Below are 19,102 nucleotides of genomic sequence, written 5' to 3'. Positions count from 1 at the left end.
AGGATTTTTTTAGGACATAGCACCATTTTAAGTTCTATGCCCTGTACACTGTGGCAGTACAACGGTGAATTTAGATGGAAATACCATGGTACTTTGATATATCTTTATGTAAAGCCGTGACGACCATACATTAAAAATGTCCAAAAAGTAATATCGATGCGTGAGTGAACGGTTATGATCCCAAACATTTCCGTTTGGCTGATTCAAAAGAGTGATTCATTCACGATACGGTCATCGCTCTGTAAAACAATTTAGCTGCACAAATTAAGCTGTATGCATATGCATACACGCAGAATAAATGTATTCGGTTCTAAATGTAGTTGTTGGAAAGAGTTACAAATGTCATGGTTGGATAATGAGTTGCATCAGACTAATAACACGGCTGCTGCTCCGTTTCAGTAATAAACAGATCCGCACAATGACAGGCGTTTTCTTTCGCTTTCAGCAACAAAACAAAAACGCCTGACCGTGTGTTACGTGTTATTATCTGGATGTGTCCGGAATAACGATACTGTTCGGAATGTACCAGAAGAACTAGAGTGACGTGTAAGGGGGAAATTACACATCAATGGGCGGAGTTTGATCTCATGTTCCTAGAGCTGATACGTGCAGGACGAGATGAAAACGCGCGTGCGCTGCAATCACGCGCGGCATTGGCACTTGCAAGCTGATTCAATGCAGGGAAATGTTGCAAAGTATAGTTGTAAAGGTTGTAAAGTATATCCTGGTATTCTAATATGCTATTTTAAACTGTTAACTAGATTACTGTAACCCTGGGACTCTAAATACACTGACATAAATATTTGAATAAATGAATACAGTTATAATGTTGTGGAAAAATCGAGTTTATGGTCAAAACATCAGTAGGCTATGCACAGCGAAAATATCCTTTGATATTACTAAATATCTAGATCTATTTTTAAATTATAAAGAATTGGGATATGATTCATATTGAATAGCCTACATAAAGAATATTTCAATGGAATTGAGTTTTGAGGGTTTTTTTTAAACCCATGCATTTACGTCACTTTTATGTTCTTTTGTAAACTCCGACTTCTTTAGTATCCAACGATATTTTCTGGGATGGACAAAATTCTGTATTTAGGAGGAAAGAGGAAGTCTGCCCCTACCCCCCCCCCCCCCCCCCCCCCACCCACACCCACCCCACCCACCCACGGTCACTGTTTAGCTACAAACTATTATTATTTTTAATTAGCCAAACTTTAGATTGTTATGCAGGCCTATACCTTGTACAGTGCACCCATACAGTCATAACATGTTATCCACACTGCCATTCACTCGCAGGTTAAGCAGGTACTGCAGTGTCAGGTGTTTCCTGCTGTCAATGCTTGATGCATCTAATGACAATCACCGTGGGCGTAAGCTGTTTATGTTTTCCTGCTGCAAGGATTTTGATTCCAGGAACAGTTTAGGTGCTACTACATAACTGTGAATACATTTGCATCATGTGTGTATGTTCTAGCTGACACCTCTGAAAAACTACACACCCTTGATGTAACAGAAGACTACAGAATTCTCAAAGAAATCGGTTCGAGCACACACACTCAAGGGTTGCACACTTGCACACTCGTTTGTCTTTCTTAAACTCGTCTGTCTATCCTTCTCCAAACACACACGCACTCACTTTCACACTCCACTGTCACAAACACCTCTCTCTCTCACTTTCACCACCAAAGAGGGCCCTCCTCACTTTTCCTCCTCATAAAAATGTCACATGTTCCCGTACTGTACATTGAAATGCAGATAAACAGTGCAATCATCTCTCATACAGAAAAAGCAGACGGTACTCTTCCTAACACACCCATAAAACCTCACCAATCAGATTCCACCCTCACAAACACTCTTTGAGCTGTACATGCATGTGCTGCTGTTATTGACTCTGTTATGCATTCCCACCCAATGGAGAGTTAGAATACCATTTGGACCCTTTTACGAAGGCCACATTCTGTTAACCCAGAGTACCCCCTACTCCTCTCTCTATCACGTGGCTTGTTTTCAACATAACTGAGCATTTCATCATGTGCTTCTTTCCTCCCGAGCCCTGCACTGAACTTTGCGTAATCTCAGGGCTGTTTTCATGGCTGAATATATAGGCCAAAACACATTGAGAGGGCAACTAGAAAGATAGACAAAAGGGAGGGGGGAGTCACAAGATCTCCCTCAGACCCAAATGGCCCTAAGTGGCATTGAATTAGTTAACCACATGAGAAAATAAAGCCTGAGCCATCGGAGAACATAATATATAACTATTGACACAACCTTGTGAATTTAGGATCTGTTTCATTGTTTCACAGTGTTTGTGACAATGTACACTGCATCAAATCTGAAAATGACTCTGGTATCAAAACCAGTCTATGCCTTACTTGGCTCATTGAAGGGGTCGAAACCATCAAAGTTTTCATTAGCACCGGCATGTATATCAGTTATCAGTACATAGTGGATAACTCCCTATCTCCAACTCAGCATGTCTGTAAAACGTGCCGGTGGGTTCCGACATTCCCATCTATCTGTGTCAAGATTCCATCCTGTTAAGGAAAAGGTATGTTAGAGTTCCAATTAAGATTAGACTAAGTTTCAAAATGTAACAAAAGTTGTTCTGGTGATGTGTAATCCACATTCATTGTTCCTAAATTGTCTACAAGAGAACTAAATAATCAGAGAAATATGAACATGTGAAATTGTTGTTAAATTATTGAAGTATGAACTTAAAATCTCAGGGGGGCACTTCAAAAAATATTTATTTATATATAAATTTGGGCTGATAAAAATATTTTTGGAATTCCTGCAATAAACAATAATAAATAAATAAAATAATTAAACCTGGTGTATTTACATCACAAAAGTATAGATCCTAACTTTTTATTATTATGAAATTGTATTTGCAACCTTAGTAAGAAACAGACTTCTTTGTACAATATAAATACAAATTAATAACTGAGTAGGCCTACCTTAATATAGTTCTAAGAAAAAAACATTTTAATACATCATTATAAGCTATTGCTTTGATCATTCCTTTATAGAAAGCCTGTTCTTACCAGCTGCTCAAACACTCACGCTTAGCCATTTGGGGTTTTTGACGATTAATTTGTCCGTTGCAGAATATTGCATCAGGCAGAATGAATGCTAGTTCGACTAGTTATACTAATGACGTCATGTCATGAACGATTAAGATTATGGACATTTGAGGCGTGATTATACATACGAGTGGAGTCTTATTGATATACATACATATGTTAGTTTGCAAGGCTTTTATTTATTAGAGAAAAAGAACGAACAGACTAAAGCATTACAGCCTTTCTATTCACCCCAGGCTATAATCATAACATTCGTCGCCAGCCCACGTGACTCTCTCTCTCTCTCTCTCTCTCTCTCTCTCTCGGTGTGGAGTATGTATGGTACGTGTTTACAGACAGAAATGAGGGGGCTGGTCTAACTGAAAGGAGGTGGGTAGGTAGGAAGGGGCGTGAGATTATAAAACCGAGCATCGCCGTATATCTTTTTGTACCTTCCACACATTAGTCCCTACCGCCCACGGCCACCATCTGCTGCTCCCGAAGCAGAGGCTCATACAACGGCGTCAAGCCTGGAGCTTTAAAGACAACAACGGGGTAAGGACGAGCTTTACATTCAGCTGATAGATCGATCGGGCTTGACAGATGAGCGGAGTCAGCGGACTAAACAAAAAAACTCCACGCTTTGATTTAAAAGGCTGCTGCGCAACGGTCTGATTTGGTTTATTTTTGGCTGATTGGAAAAGTCTAGAAATTACATTTAGGTCGGTTCAATATTGTGCTGTCATTTGCCTTTCTGAGGTTTGTGTTTCTTCACACCGATTCCAAATGCTGATTGACTCTTTGCTTTCGCTCTTTGTATGATGTTTTGAATAATTCATTTTAATTATTTTGAACATCACTAGTGCATGTGATTAGTCGCGTAAAGAAAATAACGTATGTCGTTGAGTGGATAACGGACGGATATAGCGAGCTTTTCTACCGGAGTTATTCTTGGCTCAAGTCTCCGAGGCATGTAAATGCAAGTCCCTGCTTGTGACGTGACTTGCTATCACTGCGCCTGTAGTCTTATTTTGTCTCTTTCAGTAAGTATTTAAAGGGCTAGTTAACTAAAAAATTAGTTTTACATAAAGCGAAAGAAATGTCATTACAAATCAGTATGCAAGCTGACACGCAATCGGACATTTTGAAGAAAGCCTTTGTATTCACTTCGATTTTAATGAATGGTGGTGACTGAAAATGTCAGGCTTCAAATAGAACGCAAAATCAGCATAAAACAAGTCCACACGACTACTTTTTTATTTCAAGTCTGAATCTGGAGCAATACGACTGAGTGACTGTGAAGAAAACTAAAAAAATAAGCGGACACGAGAAGTAGCGATGTATGATTTGTGGATGAACGAATCATTTGAATCGAATCTGTTGAATCTCAGATCTACTCTTTTGATTCAATTTATAACACCAGACCAGAGCTGCCTCTCCCAAAGCACCGTAAGCACAAGTAGATCGTAGAGATAATTGATGGTAATGATTTTTCGATCTAACGATCGAACGATCAGCACTGAATGATTTGTTCACGAATAGAACTGATCCGGTTCACGAGTTCAACTCTTTGATTCAATGATCACCCGTGAAGACCAATAGTAAATAACAACTTGGGGTTTGTTCTATCCTCACACAAAGCTATAAAGAACACTTGCAATATAGCGATTGAGTTGTTTGGAATAGTTTTTATCGTGATTCTGCATCCTTTTTGGCATCTTAGTTCTCATTGCATGAGAAACAGTTCTGCAGAAGAAAAAAAAATCATAGTCAGAAATATACAAAAATAGTAATTTGCAACAATATAAGAGTAATAATCAACTTTATAATAAAATAATTATAAAAAAATTATACATTTGTATATGCATTTGGTTGTTGTAAACTAGCCTAGTTGTAGGAAATGAGTGTTTTATATGTAATTAAATAAAAAAAATGTTCTTCTCAGGTTTCCCGTTTAAAGCACCACGGTTCCCAAGACATTGGATTAGCTAAGTGAATTTGATCACTAAAGCTAAGACCACCGTTGTTGCCGCCCTCCACCAGTTCAAACAAAGTCAAAAAATCAGGACAAAATGGTGCAGAACAAGATCACAGAAGTTACCGGATTCCATCGCTCTTTCAAGGTGAGAGTGCGATCTCGCTAGTCTCTACTGCTGTTGCATGAATGAATGTTTAATTGCTTTGGCATTAGGCAATGGATCACATAATTGGCAGGGTATCAGAGATCACAGAAGACTATTTAAATATTAAACCGAATGCCAGGAAGTTCTTGGTTATCTATTTGAACTCTGATAATAAGTATCTGCTGGGCATTTAACCAGTGTGAGAGCTGTTCAGATTGTGAATAATCTCCTTTTTTTTTTATGTTCAGGGGCAAAATCCCTTTGAATCTGAGGAATTTTCCAAAACAGGATCCCATCTCCTTGAATCTGCCTTCAATTTTGATTGTTCCGCCCGGCATGGTAAGTTTTTTTTGTTGTTGTTGTTTTAAATCCAACTTTTCCTGAGAAACCAGTAAGAAGACCTGAAATTTGACAAAGCACTGCCTCTAATACGTGACCTCACACCAATGTTTACATATTTTACTTTTAAAGATATGGGACAAATAACATTCGCTTACTTTTCTCTTAGGACTAAACACCCACAGAAAGTGGCTTGATTATACTAACCACTGCGTATTAGGTTTTTAATTGGAACTTTCTTTCTGTTGTGACATGCAGACATGCCATCCAGCCGACCCATCGACATCCCAGATGCCAAAAAGAGAAACAAGAAGAAAAAGAGATGCCGAGCAACAGACAGCTTCTCAGGGCGATTTGAGGGTGAGTTTTCTATAATTTTTTTTAATGGCTTAAGTGTTTAAGTATACTTCTACAGTTTGAAAGGTCTAAATGGGTTCAGTAGTTTATTAATATAACTTTTGTTTTGATTTCAGATGTATATAAACTGCAAGATGAGGTGCTGGGGGAAGGGGCCTATGCTAGGGTCCAGACTTGCATAAGCCAAATTACCCAAAAAGAATATGCTGTGAAGGTAAGAATCTTTATAGTTTACATGTGTTAAATTTGATTGAACTAACCTGAGTTGAGACAATGCAGGCACATCTTTGGGTAGTGTAACCTAAAACAGTATATGCTTGTTGTAAACAAACCGATACTCCATGTGCAGGATCCGTGCAGATATGGCATTCACAGGTTATTGTTAGAAGGGACTTTCCCTTTGAAGCCGTCTCTTGGAAATTGAATCAAATGGGTAACGGGAATGATATTTCCCTCTTTGACAAGCATATGTGACTGTAGTCGTTTTGTGCTGACTTGCACTGTTACATGTGATTGGTGAGGGCATGTTAGATTCCTGTAAGCTGTGGTGAAGCTTACGGTTATGCCATATTTATGAAATTTGCACTTGTGTTTAAAAATGATAATTTTACAGAATTCATTATGCAACATTTTTTTTTTTTAAATTTGTGTATTTGCGTTGCAAACTGAACTGTCGGTGTAGTTTATTTGAGCAGTTTTTTTTAACAGCGTAATGTTCTTATTTACAAACACGGATGTTTGAAAAACCTCGGTTATGTTATTGTAGTTTGTACAAGTTACAGAGCAGGCTTAGCGGAAAGACTGTTATTTTTGTTAGACCGGATAGAACGCCAGCCAATCAGAGACGTGGAGTGGTTTACATGCTCTTACCATTCATTGCTCTCATTGGCCGGTAGATTGAAGCGAGGCAGGAACATTATGTACTGTCAAGTCTACCGAAACATAAACCTCAAGAGAAAGGGAGGGGGTGGGGGGGGGGGGGGGGTGGAGTTAAATCCTTGAAGTGTTTACCTACTTTTTTTTTGTCTTTCCCGTACATTGCGGAATCTAGAACAAAAGCATATTAAGAAATGTACATTGTGTGCTAGAAAATGGTCTTTTCACTTTTTGGATGCACAACTTTTTAAAAAAAATTTTTTTTTAAGCATTTGAATTTTTACATTTATCTCTTTAAAAGAAAATAAAACCTTTTATGTTCTCAAACAAACAATATTTTTCTTACTGTCACAAAGACAGCGTTGATTTTTATTTGTTGTTGTCATACTTAAAATCATCCTCCTAGATTTCATAGCATGTTTTCTTTCAATATAGACAGCCACACAAAGATAATACGATTATTTAGGGATGTGTTCCAATCCCTGAGGAGGATGGATCATAACAAGCATTAGGTCAGTTTATGCTGGGATGGGTTTCAGACAAGTCTCACCAGATGTCCTGCCAACCCCCTCTTTGCGTAGTTTAGTTTAGTTTGGGTTGGGTTGGGGGTTGAGATCTGTGGCGTCCTAGTCTGAACAAAAGGAAAGGCTGAATGAAAACAACCCCAGTAGCCGCCTCAGCTGAGCCTGGGTAGTGTTTACAAGAGCGGTTTGATTTATAGACAGTGGTCAGACTCTATAGGCCCTCTTCGTAAGCTAACGTGGAGATTTATGGGTGCTCTCACTCCTACTGTATAATGTATTTGCCAACATATTGTGAAGGATTTCTGTGCAACAAATAACATGTTTAGACTTCAGCAACTAGGTGAAATTTGTCATCACATCCCTCAGGTTCCCTCAAGCATACCCTGTAATTTTTTGTGGTTTTTGAGAAGAGTGATTGCTGACTCAGCCGTGTGGCGGCAGCGCTGGGGTTTTTGGGAATGCGCTGGTCCACAGGCCTCATTCTTAACCCTGATACGCATTATGTGCTCGCCTGCACGCTCTCAATAACGCTGCTAATCCAGGGAGCTGGAAGAGCCGCACACAATCAGGAAAACACAGAGGTCTCGAATGGGGGAGGACGTGATTCAATGTGAACAGTAACTTTTGCTTGTACTTTTAGTCGTTGGACTCAGGGGGGTTGAATGAACAGAGTCATTGTCACTTAAAAAAGGAAGATATATTTAGAGTTGTGGGTTTCTGTCTTAAAGGGATAGTTCACCCAAGACAGAAAAACATGCATGACATTCTTTCTTCGCTGCAACATAATATTTTTAAAGAATGCCTCAGCTGTTTTTGTCCATTTTTGTTATTCAATTTTAATTTAATAAATTTTTATTATACGCAACACACGTAACAATAACATGCATGCATATAATACAAAAAAAACAACACTTAACGTGTATACGTTGGCAAACATGCATACAATTGCCAAAGCCTTGGAGAAGAAAGAAAGAATTGATATATCACAAAAAAATAACCACAAAAACGGAGTGTCATACAGGTTTGGAATAACATGAAGGTGAAAAAATGACAAGAATTTATATTTTTAGGTGAACTATTGCTTTGAAGTGCTTTAAACTGCTGTTTATCGCTTTAGGTTAGTAATTGGTAACCAAATGGTCACTGAGATTTTAAAGCGTGGTTGTCACCTCAGGATGTTGCTTCTCACTTTGGCTTTGATCCTAACCTGGTATCTTTTTCACATCATAGATCATTGAGAAGAGGCCAGGACACAGCCGGAGTCGTGTTTTCAGAGAGGTGGAAATGCTGTACCAGTGTCAGGGTCACAGGTAACCCATTCATTTCTTTAATACCTTTATCTGTAAATAGTCAATAAAAAGTCTTGTATGAAATACATTTTAATGGTCGACAATGTTATTTTAACTATTTTAATCTTTTGTCCACCCAACAGAAATATTCTGGAGCTAGTGGAGTTTTTTGAAGAGGAGGACAAGTTTTACCTTGTTTTTGAGAAGCTCAGAGGAGGTATATGTTTTCTGTGGTGTTGTTACTTTTGAGAAACATTACCCAGCCTCCCCTGGGCCCAAAGACCAGCCCTGAGTAATTTAATTTAAATGTTAAGACCGCATGCACTGGTGTTATGCGTAACAATGTGGGGTTTTTTAGGCTCCGTCTTGGCCCACATTCACAAGAGGAGATACTTTAGCGAGCAGGAAGCCAGCATTGTGGTGCAGGACATTGCGAGTGCGCTGGACTTCCTTCACAATAAAGGTACGAGAAATCCGATTGGGATGGGTTATTTAGGCCTGAAAAGTGGAGATAAGAAGATGGTGTTACACATGGGGGGGTGGGAAAGGGAAGGTTATGGGGGTTGTTGGAAATCGTATCTAGTTGTAACTCGATCATATTTCATCGACTAGCTTGAGGGATGCGCACTGGATTTCTAGGTTAAGTTGTGGGCTGAAAGGTTTTATTCCTGTCTGTACTGTTGGGTGAGGGGATGCTAAGGTAATTTTAGTAGCACTTAGCAACAAGCTGTGATGGAAACATTCGCCCCCATCGACAATCCTCACTTAGCCTGAATACCACACAACTAACGCATGACTTGTTTGTGCTCTTGTAGGTATGGCCCACAGAGACCTGAAGCCTGAAAACATCTTGTGTGAATACGAGCACAGGGTGAGTCTTTTACGACAGCATGTTTGCTAGTCAGAAATTCAAGATACACTTTGCATTTAAGGTTTAAAAAGTTTGATCAGATGATTTGAGGTTTCAAGGCAGACTGTAAACACATTGTCATACTTGTCGTTTCCGAGCAGAAGTGATTTCCTGCTCACTTGTTTCTTGCAGATTTCGCCTGTGAAGATTTGCGATTTTGATCTAGGCAGTGGGATTAAACTCAACAGTGACAGTTCCCCTATCTCCACTCCAGAGCTCCTCACTCCAGTAAGTGTCTTTGTGACCCTGTGAACACCAATTCGCCCAAACAAAATATAGCATTTGGTTGAGAAAAAAACATAAGCCGTTAACAGCCTCCTCCCTAATGTTTCGAAGTCTATGGATAAGATGAACACATTGTCATTGTCATTACTTATCAAGAGGACCTGCTTTAATGCCGTTGGTTGACTTGGGGTGGTGTCAGTGATTTAGCTCATTCTGATTGGCTAATTTAATCATTCTAAGAACAGGCCTGAGGTCAAGGAATGGTTTTATGAGTAGAATGGAACTTGTAAAGAGGCCAAATCCTGTTGTGAAATAGTGGAGCAGCAGTATCGAGTCCATTCTTTGTTTATCTACATTCCTGTAGTTATCGACTTCACCATCTTGTGGATAAGATGGCTTACAAACTTACAATCTCAAATTATAAACGGTTAGGGTTTCTTTCAAAATATTTGAAGCTCTTGCGTTTATCTCTGCAGTGTGTATGTGTAAACAAAGATCTGTCTTCAACTTCATAGATTTGAATGATTTGGGTGAGACCGCTTAGAACAGGTGATCTGGCTGGGGGTGGACAGTGAGAAATCCTCAGCATGGGGCTTTCAGGGTAACCCGAGTGGGGTCCATGAGCTTGTTGAAAAGACTATTTGTGGACTGAATAGTTAAAGGGTGAATGGTGAAAGGTTCTTGTGTATCTAGTAAGTAAACAATGTGGGGTTTTTCTTTATGCCCTGTGCTTGCTTATTAGCCATAGACTGTAAAAAAAAAAAAAGTTATTAGCCAATAGTCTTGTGTGATTCTGCCATTGGGGAGAGGGTTTGATTTAATACATTGCATGTATTTAAAGAGATAGTTCACCCAAAATAAAATTATTCTGTCATTTACTCTCCCTAATGTCATTCTACAATGAAAGTCCAATATTGTTTTTAAAAAGGTTAAAACATTCTTCAAGATCTCATCTTTTGCATTCAACTGAATAAAAGAAGTCATACAGGTTCTGAACATTAATTTTCATTTTCAGGGGTGAACTATCCATCTAAAAGTTCAAACTTGAGAATTAAATTAAATGAAAACATTCAGTCTCTACATTACAGAAATGCAACTAACTTCGTCAGGAAGGGATTTTTAAACTTTGAGCTAGTTTTTAGATTGTTCCAATTTTATCATTCCCTCCCCCAATGCTACTTCTGGACAGCTTAAGGAGAACAAGAATTCAACCCAAACAAACATTTCTAGCCTTTTTGCTCCAATTTCCTGTCGGACCTTCTCCCTTCAGCACATTTTGGACTCCATTTCTCTTTTGTTTTTGTCTCTGTGGATATTTCCTCAAGCCTGTCTGGGCCTTAGTCTTTCAATCTGTGTTACCACCCCACACCTAGCAACTGCTCTGTGATTGGTTTGTTGAGAGGGAGGATGAAAGGGGGAGGAGCATCTAGTGCACTCTCTGGTCATGCACTCAACATGTTTTTCTTGGGCAGGATCCCAGGGATCTTATCAGTTTTTTTTTTCACCGCTAGCTAGATGTTAACTCTTTGTTTGTCACTAGATTGCTTTGCTTTTTATGAGATTTCTTTCCCTTTTTTTCTTTTCACTGTTACTGCAGGCTTTTTGTGTGTGCGTGTAGTTTGATCATAAAAAATGCTTTTAAAAAGGCATGATTTCTGAAAAGTATGTGTACCTTCCTGCCTGAACCACGTAGAAAAGTGCTTTCTCTTTATGCTTTTGCACGCATGTACTTCTATACTGTTAACTTATAACCACAGGGGAAATTCATATGTGCATACATGCAGCTTATAGGTGACTCGCTTGCACAACTGATGCATGCCTCACTGCCAACCACAGAAACACCTGAACCCGACAACACGGCTGCTCGAGCCAGTTTGTCCTTACTTGGAAATCCCCATATATATCAACATTTATATAAACACTTGTTAGATGCTAGTAGCTACATTGCTCTAAAGGGACTGATGCAATGCTATCCTAGTCTTACAGATGAAGTTTTTCTTGAAAGTAAAAATCTGCTGCGCAGTTATCAGTTATACCCCTCCCTCACTTTTATATCAAAGACCCAGAGATTGGCACACGAGTGAGCCAGAGGAATATACTTAGATTTTACCGAACAACTGCTGCAAAACGTGAGCCCTCATTTATTAATTATAGGTTACTCTTGTTTCCTGAAATCTGGTACAGTTGGATAATTGAATAGTTACATTCTGTAGCAATGTTTTTGCTATCAGCTGGGCTGCTCTAGACTGGTCGTGCTTTGTGAAAGTCTTTTTGTTCAAGAGTGGGGGTGGTTGTGAAGTGTTCACTTGAATGTGAGGGTGTTTAGAGGCGGTGAGCAAAAACAGCCGTGTCGAGGGGGGTTGGGTGCAACAGTGGAAGCTTTTGTCTGCACTCGGATTCCTGCACTGCGAAATAGCATTACATAAGTGCAGGAAGGCGGAGCAACAACGGCAGCTGGGTTGAGGATAACAAAAGAGACTAGCAGAGCAGACCGACTGCTTCCTTTAACCTCAGAGACGCAAACCAAAACATGACCATGTTGCACTTGAACATCTGTGAAAACATCCAGAGGGGGTTGGTTCATACCCGTCGTTGGATTCGCGACATTAGTTTGCTGTATGCCCATTTTTGAACTTCACCCTCATTCAATAGTTTATTTATAAGTGTACTTTATAGTTAATAATTATATGGGCAAATTAATATGCATTTTCATGTTGGGTTCAGATATTGGCCTTTGATAGATGGCTTAGAACTGTAGTGTACGTATTCTGGGAAGTTTTGAGATTCATGATCTCTTGTAAAAAAAACAAAAAAACGTTGAAGCGAGTTAATTTGTATCTCTGACCTCAGTCAGCGTTGCATAATAAGAGGTGCTTAATGCAGCCGGTTGGCCCAACCCACTAAGGAAAAAAGGAACCCAGTTCTGCAGATCCTTCTAGAAATCTTTAGGCTTGTTCGACTTGAACCGGCACTGCACAGACCGATCGGTTTATGACATCAAAGTACCGCGAGAGCAATTCAAAAGCATAAGGAGCTGTCTGCTCTCTAATCGCTCTCGCGGTACTTTGATGTCATAAACCGATCGGTCTGTGCAGCGCCAGTTCAAGTCGAACAAGCCTTTTGTTTGTCCCGCTGAACTACTGCACTGTCTCCAGAGAGGTTTTATCCTTTTACATCAAATTTGTGTGGGCCTGTGTGCTGTTGAGGTTGCAAACGAGTGTGTGTTGCTGTTATGTAATAAAGCACAGTTTGTGGGTTTTCTGGGACACACACAATCCTCTTTTTTTGTGTCCCAACGCATGACCTAGTTTCTGGTAGAGGCGGTCCGAGCCCAAACCGACAAAGCAGTCTGTGCATGCAGCTGAGCCTTCAAAACACTCCATGACTCACTACCCCTGTTGTGACATAACAATTTTTTACTGCAGTTACTTTTAAGGGTGCTGTATCCCACCATCGCATTTTCCATATGGACTGACACCCCCCCCCCCCCCCCCCCCCATGCTGTCTGTCTCAGATGTACTTGGGGGGTCCCACAGAACACATGACGCTGTCAGCTGAATGTAAACAAGGATGTTGATGGGGGGAAAACGCTTTAGAAATTGAAATGCAGCAGTACAGAACCAACACGTGCACATTTTTTTTCTTTGTTCTCAATGTGACTGCCAGTTCCATGTTTTTGCCTCATCACTAGTGGCAGTTGATTACCTTCTTCTCACCCCTCCTTCCTCTTTTCTCTCACCTTAGTGTGGATCTGCTGAGTACATGGCGCCGGAAGTTGTAGAAGCCTTCAATGAGGAGGCCACAATCTACGATAAGCGCTGTGACCTGTGGAGCCTGGGTGTCATCCTCTACATCATGCTTAGCGGTTACCCTCCCTTCGTGGGACGCTGTGGAAGTGACTGTGGATGGGAGAATGGAGAACCTTGTCAAGCGTGCCAGGTACAAAACCTACCCTCGTCTAGTCATGCCAGCCACTGCACACCCAAGTCCAAAAGTATTACATTCATGTGCTGCTCAATGGATTAATAATAAAACTCCTCTCTTGTTTCTTTTTTTTTTCATTTTTTTTTTTTCAGAACACCTTGTTTGAAAGCATTCAGGAGGGCAAGTACGAGTTTCCAGAGAAAGAGTGGGCTCATATTTCCTCCAGCGCCAAAGACCTCATTTCCAAACTGCTTGTGCGGGACGCCAAGAAACGTCTCAGCGCCGCTCAGGTTCTCCAGCACCCCTGGGTACAAGGGGTAAGGAACTGAATTTTTTGCTGTCTTCAGTACAATTCTGAAAAATTTATTTTTTTGTAACTGTAAGTTCTTTAAGTCCGTATCTTCATGATCTTCATGATTTTTTTGTTTGTTTGTACTATCTCCTTTTTTTTTCTCCAGGGTGCCTTTGACTATTCCCCCTCCTCTATCCTGCCGCAAAGGTGAGTTGAGTTGGTACAAGCTTTTCTAATAGTACATGCAGCTTGTAGCATCCTCATCAGGCTAACATTGTCCTTCCTTCCACGCTCACAGGAATAGCTGTGCTAAGAACCTGACTTTCTTTGCGGGCAAGGCTGTTGCTATGAACCGGCAACTGGCCGAGCAAGACGACCTGAAAGAGCAGCAGCAGCAGGACCCTCTTCAGGTCATCACAGCCACTGGCACATCCATGCGCCTCTCCCCTCCCTCCAACTCCAAACTGGCTAAGCGCAGACAGCGGAGTAGCCTGCTGAAAGGAGCGCCCGTCTCTGCATCTGAGCTCAGGCAGCTCCTGGCACCGCTGGTCATTGTGGGAGACTGCGCTTAATCGGTTGAGTTGGGCTCCCAGTGAACAATTTTCCAGTTTCAAATGGACGATCAAACAAGTATCTGCTATCTTTTGTGCAAATCCTTCTCTGTTTCTTCTGCCCACTTGAATCGGACCCAGTCCTTTCCTAAACCGTGGTTCAGTTTGTGCCTGTTGTAAATCCATTTAATTCCCTCAAGCACTGGAGCTAGAGCTCCTACAGCACTTTGATCAACTTTCGGCAGCTTGGGAATCACCTTAAGAGCTCAAGGCGAATGAACTGGACTCTGTTTAGGATAGCGGTTGGGTTATATAAGCCAGTCGGAAATTTGTCTAAAGGTAGAGCATAAAATACCAGCTCAAACACCAAAGGTCTAATACCCCCCACCCCCCTACCTGAACCTTTTTATGTGCTGCTTCAACATTACAACTGGATCCACTGTGAATTTTCTCTGTGAGAGATACAACTGCATTTGTTTTTCAGGAACGTTCTTCCTGTATGTATGTCTGTGAGTGTGTGTGTGCATAAATTCCCAACCCCTTCAGCAGATACTGAAGAGACTGGTATGTGCTTATGCAACTCTGATGAAGGCTATTTTGACTTGCATTACTAACAGAGATCTTGTATAAGTGGAGCGAAACTCTGATAATAGTGCCTCACCTTACTTAATGCATCACTGTCCTTCCCAACAGCCTTTTAATTCCAAGAAGAAAATCCCCTTATCAATAGAAATGGATCGCTTTTTTCCTCTTACTCAAGCACTTCCAAAGTGTGTCCTTCCAGTACAGACTTTGCATCACTTACCCAGACTAGCCCAGCAGTCTGCTTTTGAGACATGGGTTCCCCTAGTTAAGGAACCAGTAAACATGCTGCATTATACTTTGAATGCAAGGTTTCCGCCTTGCAAGACTCAAATTGGAATTGCATTCAACCTGATGTCTAGGAAAACATAAGTTTCCTGTAAAATTCATTGTCAGTTAACTGATAAGAGTGAATATAAACATTTCTGAGCACAACTGGGATTAAGTGCATGCTGAGAAGCAACCAGGTGGTTGCACAAGTACACGTTTGCCAAGGTGACTAGATGAATGACGATGGTTGGTATCAGGGAGTCGAGGCTTTAAACTTGTTCCCCACTTTAAGAGGGATGATTATGGTACGAAAATTTCAAACGATCAGCTTGTGGATGCCATCAAAAGCGAACTATATCAATATTAAGAGTGGAGGGCGAGATTATTTTCAAGTAACTGAAAATGTAAAAAAAAATAAAAAAGGAAAAAAACATTCCAGAAAAAAAGGTTTTAAAAAAAACTAAACAAAAAAAGTCTTCCAAGAAAATGTAGCTGTATGAGTGAAATGGTCTAAGAAAGTTTACTTTTTTTATTTTATATATATATACGTTAATGGTTGACTCCAATTTAGAGTGTGCCACACTGATGTTTCAAAATTAGTTGAGCTTTGTTTAACTTTTTATTGAATGAATATTTTCTATCTTATTTTTATGCAGGTGCTGTTCAGGTGGAACGTTTTCCTTTATTATATAGTTTTGTTACTTTATTAATGTTGAATTTATATGCTGTAAAGAGCAAGAAGAGTGAATGTGATGAGCTAGAGGGGGAAAAGGAAGGAAAAACAAAAGCAGGAAAAAAGAGGGAGTCATATAGGCATACAGATCTGATATTTTACTGTTCTTGCTTTGGAAGTGACTTCAGGGTTGTTTAAACTCCCCTTTTCTCTTTTGTTGGCTTGATCTTTCTAGTAAGATACAACCATTTTTGCCAAAGTGCGCTCGTTTCTAAAATCTAATGCACTGAGGTATCTGGGAGTGCTGATCTCGGATCAGTTTTAGCATTTTCCCATACCAATTCATAAGACACAGCATACTTGGTTGAGCTGAGCACAGACCATCACTCCCTCTCCGAGGTGCATACAAAATTTGAACCCAGTCGTTTGGATTCAGATTAAGTCTATGAATTTGTGTCACCAATGGGAGTTCAAATCACCCAAGCATATGTTCCTGTTGAATGTTTTCAGAGCGTCACTCACCTGTCTTGTTGCCCTGAGATATGAGAAACCTAATGGCAGTCCTTGATTTTGAAGGGCCCATTATGCTGATTATTATGACACTGATTGTAACCTTTATTGATTTTGTCTTTCTTTTTCTTTAAGAATCTTTTTACAGATCTTTGTGGGTTTTTTATGTCTTACAGTAAGACTTGAATTGTATGTGCTAAAGTTTCCTCATGTTTTGTTCAGGAAACTTATTTTGCTACAATGTACAAATGGCAAACAAAAATGTTCATAAGCTGAGATTTAAAGCAATCTTTGGTCTGGAAAGTAACATTTCCACCACTTCTGTTCAGTATTTTGTCTTTCTTCTTGGCTTTGGTATATTTCAGATATCCCAAGTGTTTGGGTTTGTATTTTCTGAAATGTCTGTGGCGCTTGGCTGGTCCTCTGAAGCCCCTGTGCCTCTGAAAAAATATTCACAACTCTTTTACCCATATGGTAGTTATGGGTTGCCTTGTAGTAACAGATCTGACTTGGATTCTCAACAACTTCTTTTTTTTTTTTTTTCTCTCTTCAGGAGGTGTGTAGAAAGTTCTCATTAAATGTTCCTGTTTTACACATGCCAATATTTGCCATTATAAACAAGTGTAGAGTATTGTAATATGAAGTCCCCCCCCCCCCCCCCCCACTCTATTCTTTTCCCACCAATGCATAGATTGAGATAAAAGTATTCAGATGCACAATTGTTTTTTCTTTATATAATCTAATGTGACCCTTTAGTCTAAACTCTGAAGGCTATTGTTTTTAAGAGCACTGTTTGTCCATTTGCAAAATTAAACTGTCCAATATTAATAATTTGGGAAAAATCTGACATGGGGTCTCACTTGGGACAACATGGGTATTGATTTAAAAAAGCACTTTACTGTACCATGTGGCTGACTGCAGTTCACTCGAAGCTAAATTTATGACTGTTGTGGCAGAATTTTGTATTGTTTTGTACAAAACAAACCAACAAAAATGCAATAAAATGCTTTGAACAATTCTCGTTCTTGTTTTGAGTTGAGTTGAACTTTATCAATCCCACCTCTGCCTGTGTTCACACAGAATCACGAGCCTCATATATCACATGCTGATACTGCAAACATTGACATTTCTAATAAAGCTCAGTCTCTTAGAAAAGGTACTCTTGGAGTGACTGATCCTGTTGACATAATGGTGGCTTTCGGAGTCACCTGCGCATGAGTCACATGGTGCATTACCTCATTATGTAAACATGCTGATTTTCACTTGAACTTTCCAGGGCCGAATGCTTCTTTACAGAGTCTGATGCAAACACATGGTAAAAGTTAGCCAGCCCACGGTTGCCATGGAAATCTCAGAGCAGCTTGTCAGCCTACTGTAAAAGTGTGGGTTGAACATGAACATGCTGAGGGAGTGAGTCAACTAACTATTTGGATCACACTACTGTGTATCCTTGGATTCACAAGTGGGAGCGTGAATGAATCAAGCACCATTTTAATTTTGTTTGTATATTTTAACATTATGGATATAGATAGTATACATAAACTAAAAGTTTGAATACTAGAATGGGTAGTGACAAATACCAGGACTTTTCTTTTTTTTCAATATCAAGATTTTAGATTGAAATGCATAATGGGGAAAGCAGGGCCTGTATTCCTAAAGAATCTAAGAATCCTTTTTAGAAAACTCTTAATTTAGCTTAAAAACTTTTACGTAGGAGTTATAGCTTAAGAGTGATTCGGGACCGATCTGAGAGCAACTCTTGAGTAAGGAAAAGACAAAAACTTTTATCTTAGTGAGGAGGCGGGGCTGACCCCGTTGGTATGTATGACACAATCTTTTGAAGACTGTGATTGGTTGTTTGTCCAAGAAGGAAAAAAAGAGTGATTAGGGTCTATTCTAAGCTTTCACTTTGAAATTACATGCGTGATTTTTCCTATTTGACCATTCTCATACACACACACACACACACATTATATTTGTGTATATAAATCCTTTTTTTTATTTACCATACTGTTAATTTCCTGTAAGGTATTTGATTGGATTAGAATGATAAAAATTGTTCCACTGTCTATTTAAGTGGTGGTTTGAATGTTGGTTTTAATGTAACAAACATGGAATAAAAAACAAGAAGGACAACAAAGCTCAACTGGACAGAGGAACAGTGTTTACTGTGAGCCCAGTTTGTGGATGAACACAAGGCCATCCTTAAAGGAAAATTCAGCCCTGGTGTCACAGCACAGAAGCAGAAGTGGGAGCTTATAGCGGTTAATAATAAATTATTTACGGTTCATTCCCCCTGCTTGTGCGGAAGCCTGCTATATACATAAATGAATTTTTTTGAGCCTGCAATGTGGGAATGTCCAGTGGAAACTAAATGAACTGCGACACAATAAGAGGTTCTGGAATGCTGTAATTGTTTGTGATCACTCTGCTTACAGAAGGTTGTGACAGACCCAAATCATCATTGCTGCATTGATGCATTTTCCCAGCTGCCAAATATCTTAATGTACAGTAGTGATTTCTGGCACTACGCCATTCCTGCGCTGTGTCGGAGATGTTATTGTGTCTCTAATAAAATCGGTC

The 19,102-nt window shown here is 39.8% G+C and overlaps 1 protein-coding gene across 2 annotated transcripts; it reads left to right on the top strand.

The window, feature by feature from the left end:
* Nucleotides 1-3,217: 3,217 nt before the first annotated feature.
* mknk2b (MAPK interacting serine/threonine kinase 2b) lies at nucleotides 3,218-17,537 on the top strand. 2 transcript variants are annotated; one of them, XM_077223005.1, is made up of 14 exons: nucleotides 3,433-3,629; nucleotides 5,020-5,197; nucleotides 5,446-5,536; nucleotides 5,795-5,896; nucleotides 6,010-6,107; nucleotides 8,524-8,603; nucleotides 8,726-8,799; nucleotides 8,941-9,045; nucleotides 9,398-9,453; nucleotides 9,625-9,720; nucleotides 13,462-13,656; nucleotides 13,794-13,958; nucleotides 14,100-14,140; nucleotides 14,232-17,537. In XM_077223005.1, the coding sequence occupies exons 2-14, from the start codon at nucleotides 5,147-5,149 to the stop codon at nucleotides 14,503-14,505; spliced, it is 1,428 nt and encodes a 475-aa protein (XP_077079120.1). In that variant the 5' UTR covers nucleotides 3,433-3,629; nucleotides 5,020-5,146; the 3' UTR covers nucleotides 14,506-17,537. The 2 variants fall into 2 exon arrangements, with proteins under 2 accessions (XP_077079121.1, XP_077079120.1); XM_077223006.1 differs by lacking the exon at nucleotides 8,941-9,045 and having other exon boundaries at nucleotides 3,218-3,629.
* Nucleotides 17,538-19,102: the final 1,565 nt, after the last annotated feature.

The sequence above is a fragment of the Siphateles boraxobius genome, unplaced genomic scaffold, assembly GCF_051911475.1.
Source record: "Siphateles boraxobius isolate OS27281-9 unplaced genomic scaffold, OSU_SipBor_1 9, whole genome shotgun sequence".
Classification (NCBI taxonomy): Eukaryota; Metazoa; Chordata; class Actinopteri; order Cypriniformes; family Leuciscidae; genus Siphateles; species Siphateles boraxobius.
Note: the sequence above shows the minus strand (reverse complement) of the source record. Positions and strands in the feature narration are given on the sequence as shown.

Bases quoted from the DNA above. Each gene is read 5' to 3' on its own strand.
- mknk2b (XM_077223005.1), top strand. From the start codon at position 5,147: ATGGTGCAGAACAAGATCACAGAAGTTACCGGATTCCATCGCTCTTTC. The intron at 5,198-5,445 runs GTGAGAGTGCGA...TTTTATGTTCAG, and splicing joins GATTCCATCGCTCTTTCAAG to GGGCAAAATCCCTTTGAATC. The intron at 9,721-13,461 runs GTAAGTGTCTTT...CTCTCACCTTAG, and splicing joins CTCCAGAGCTCCTCACTCCA to TGTGGATCTGCTGAGTACAT.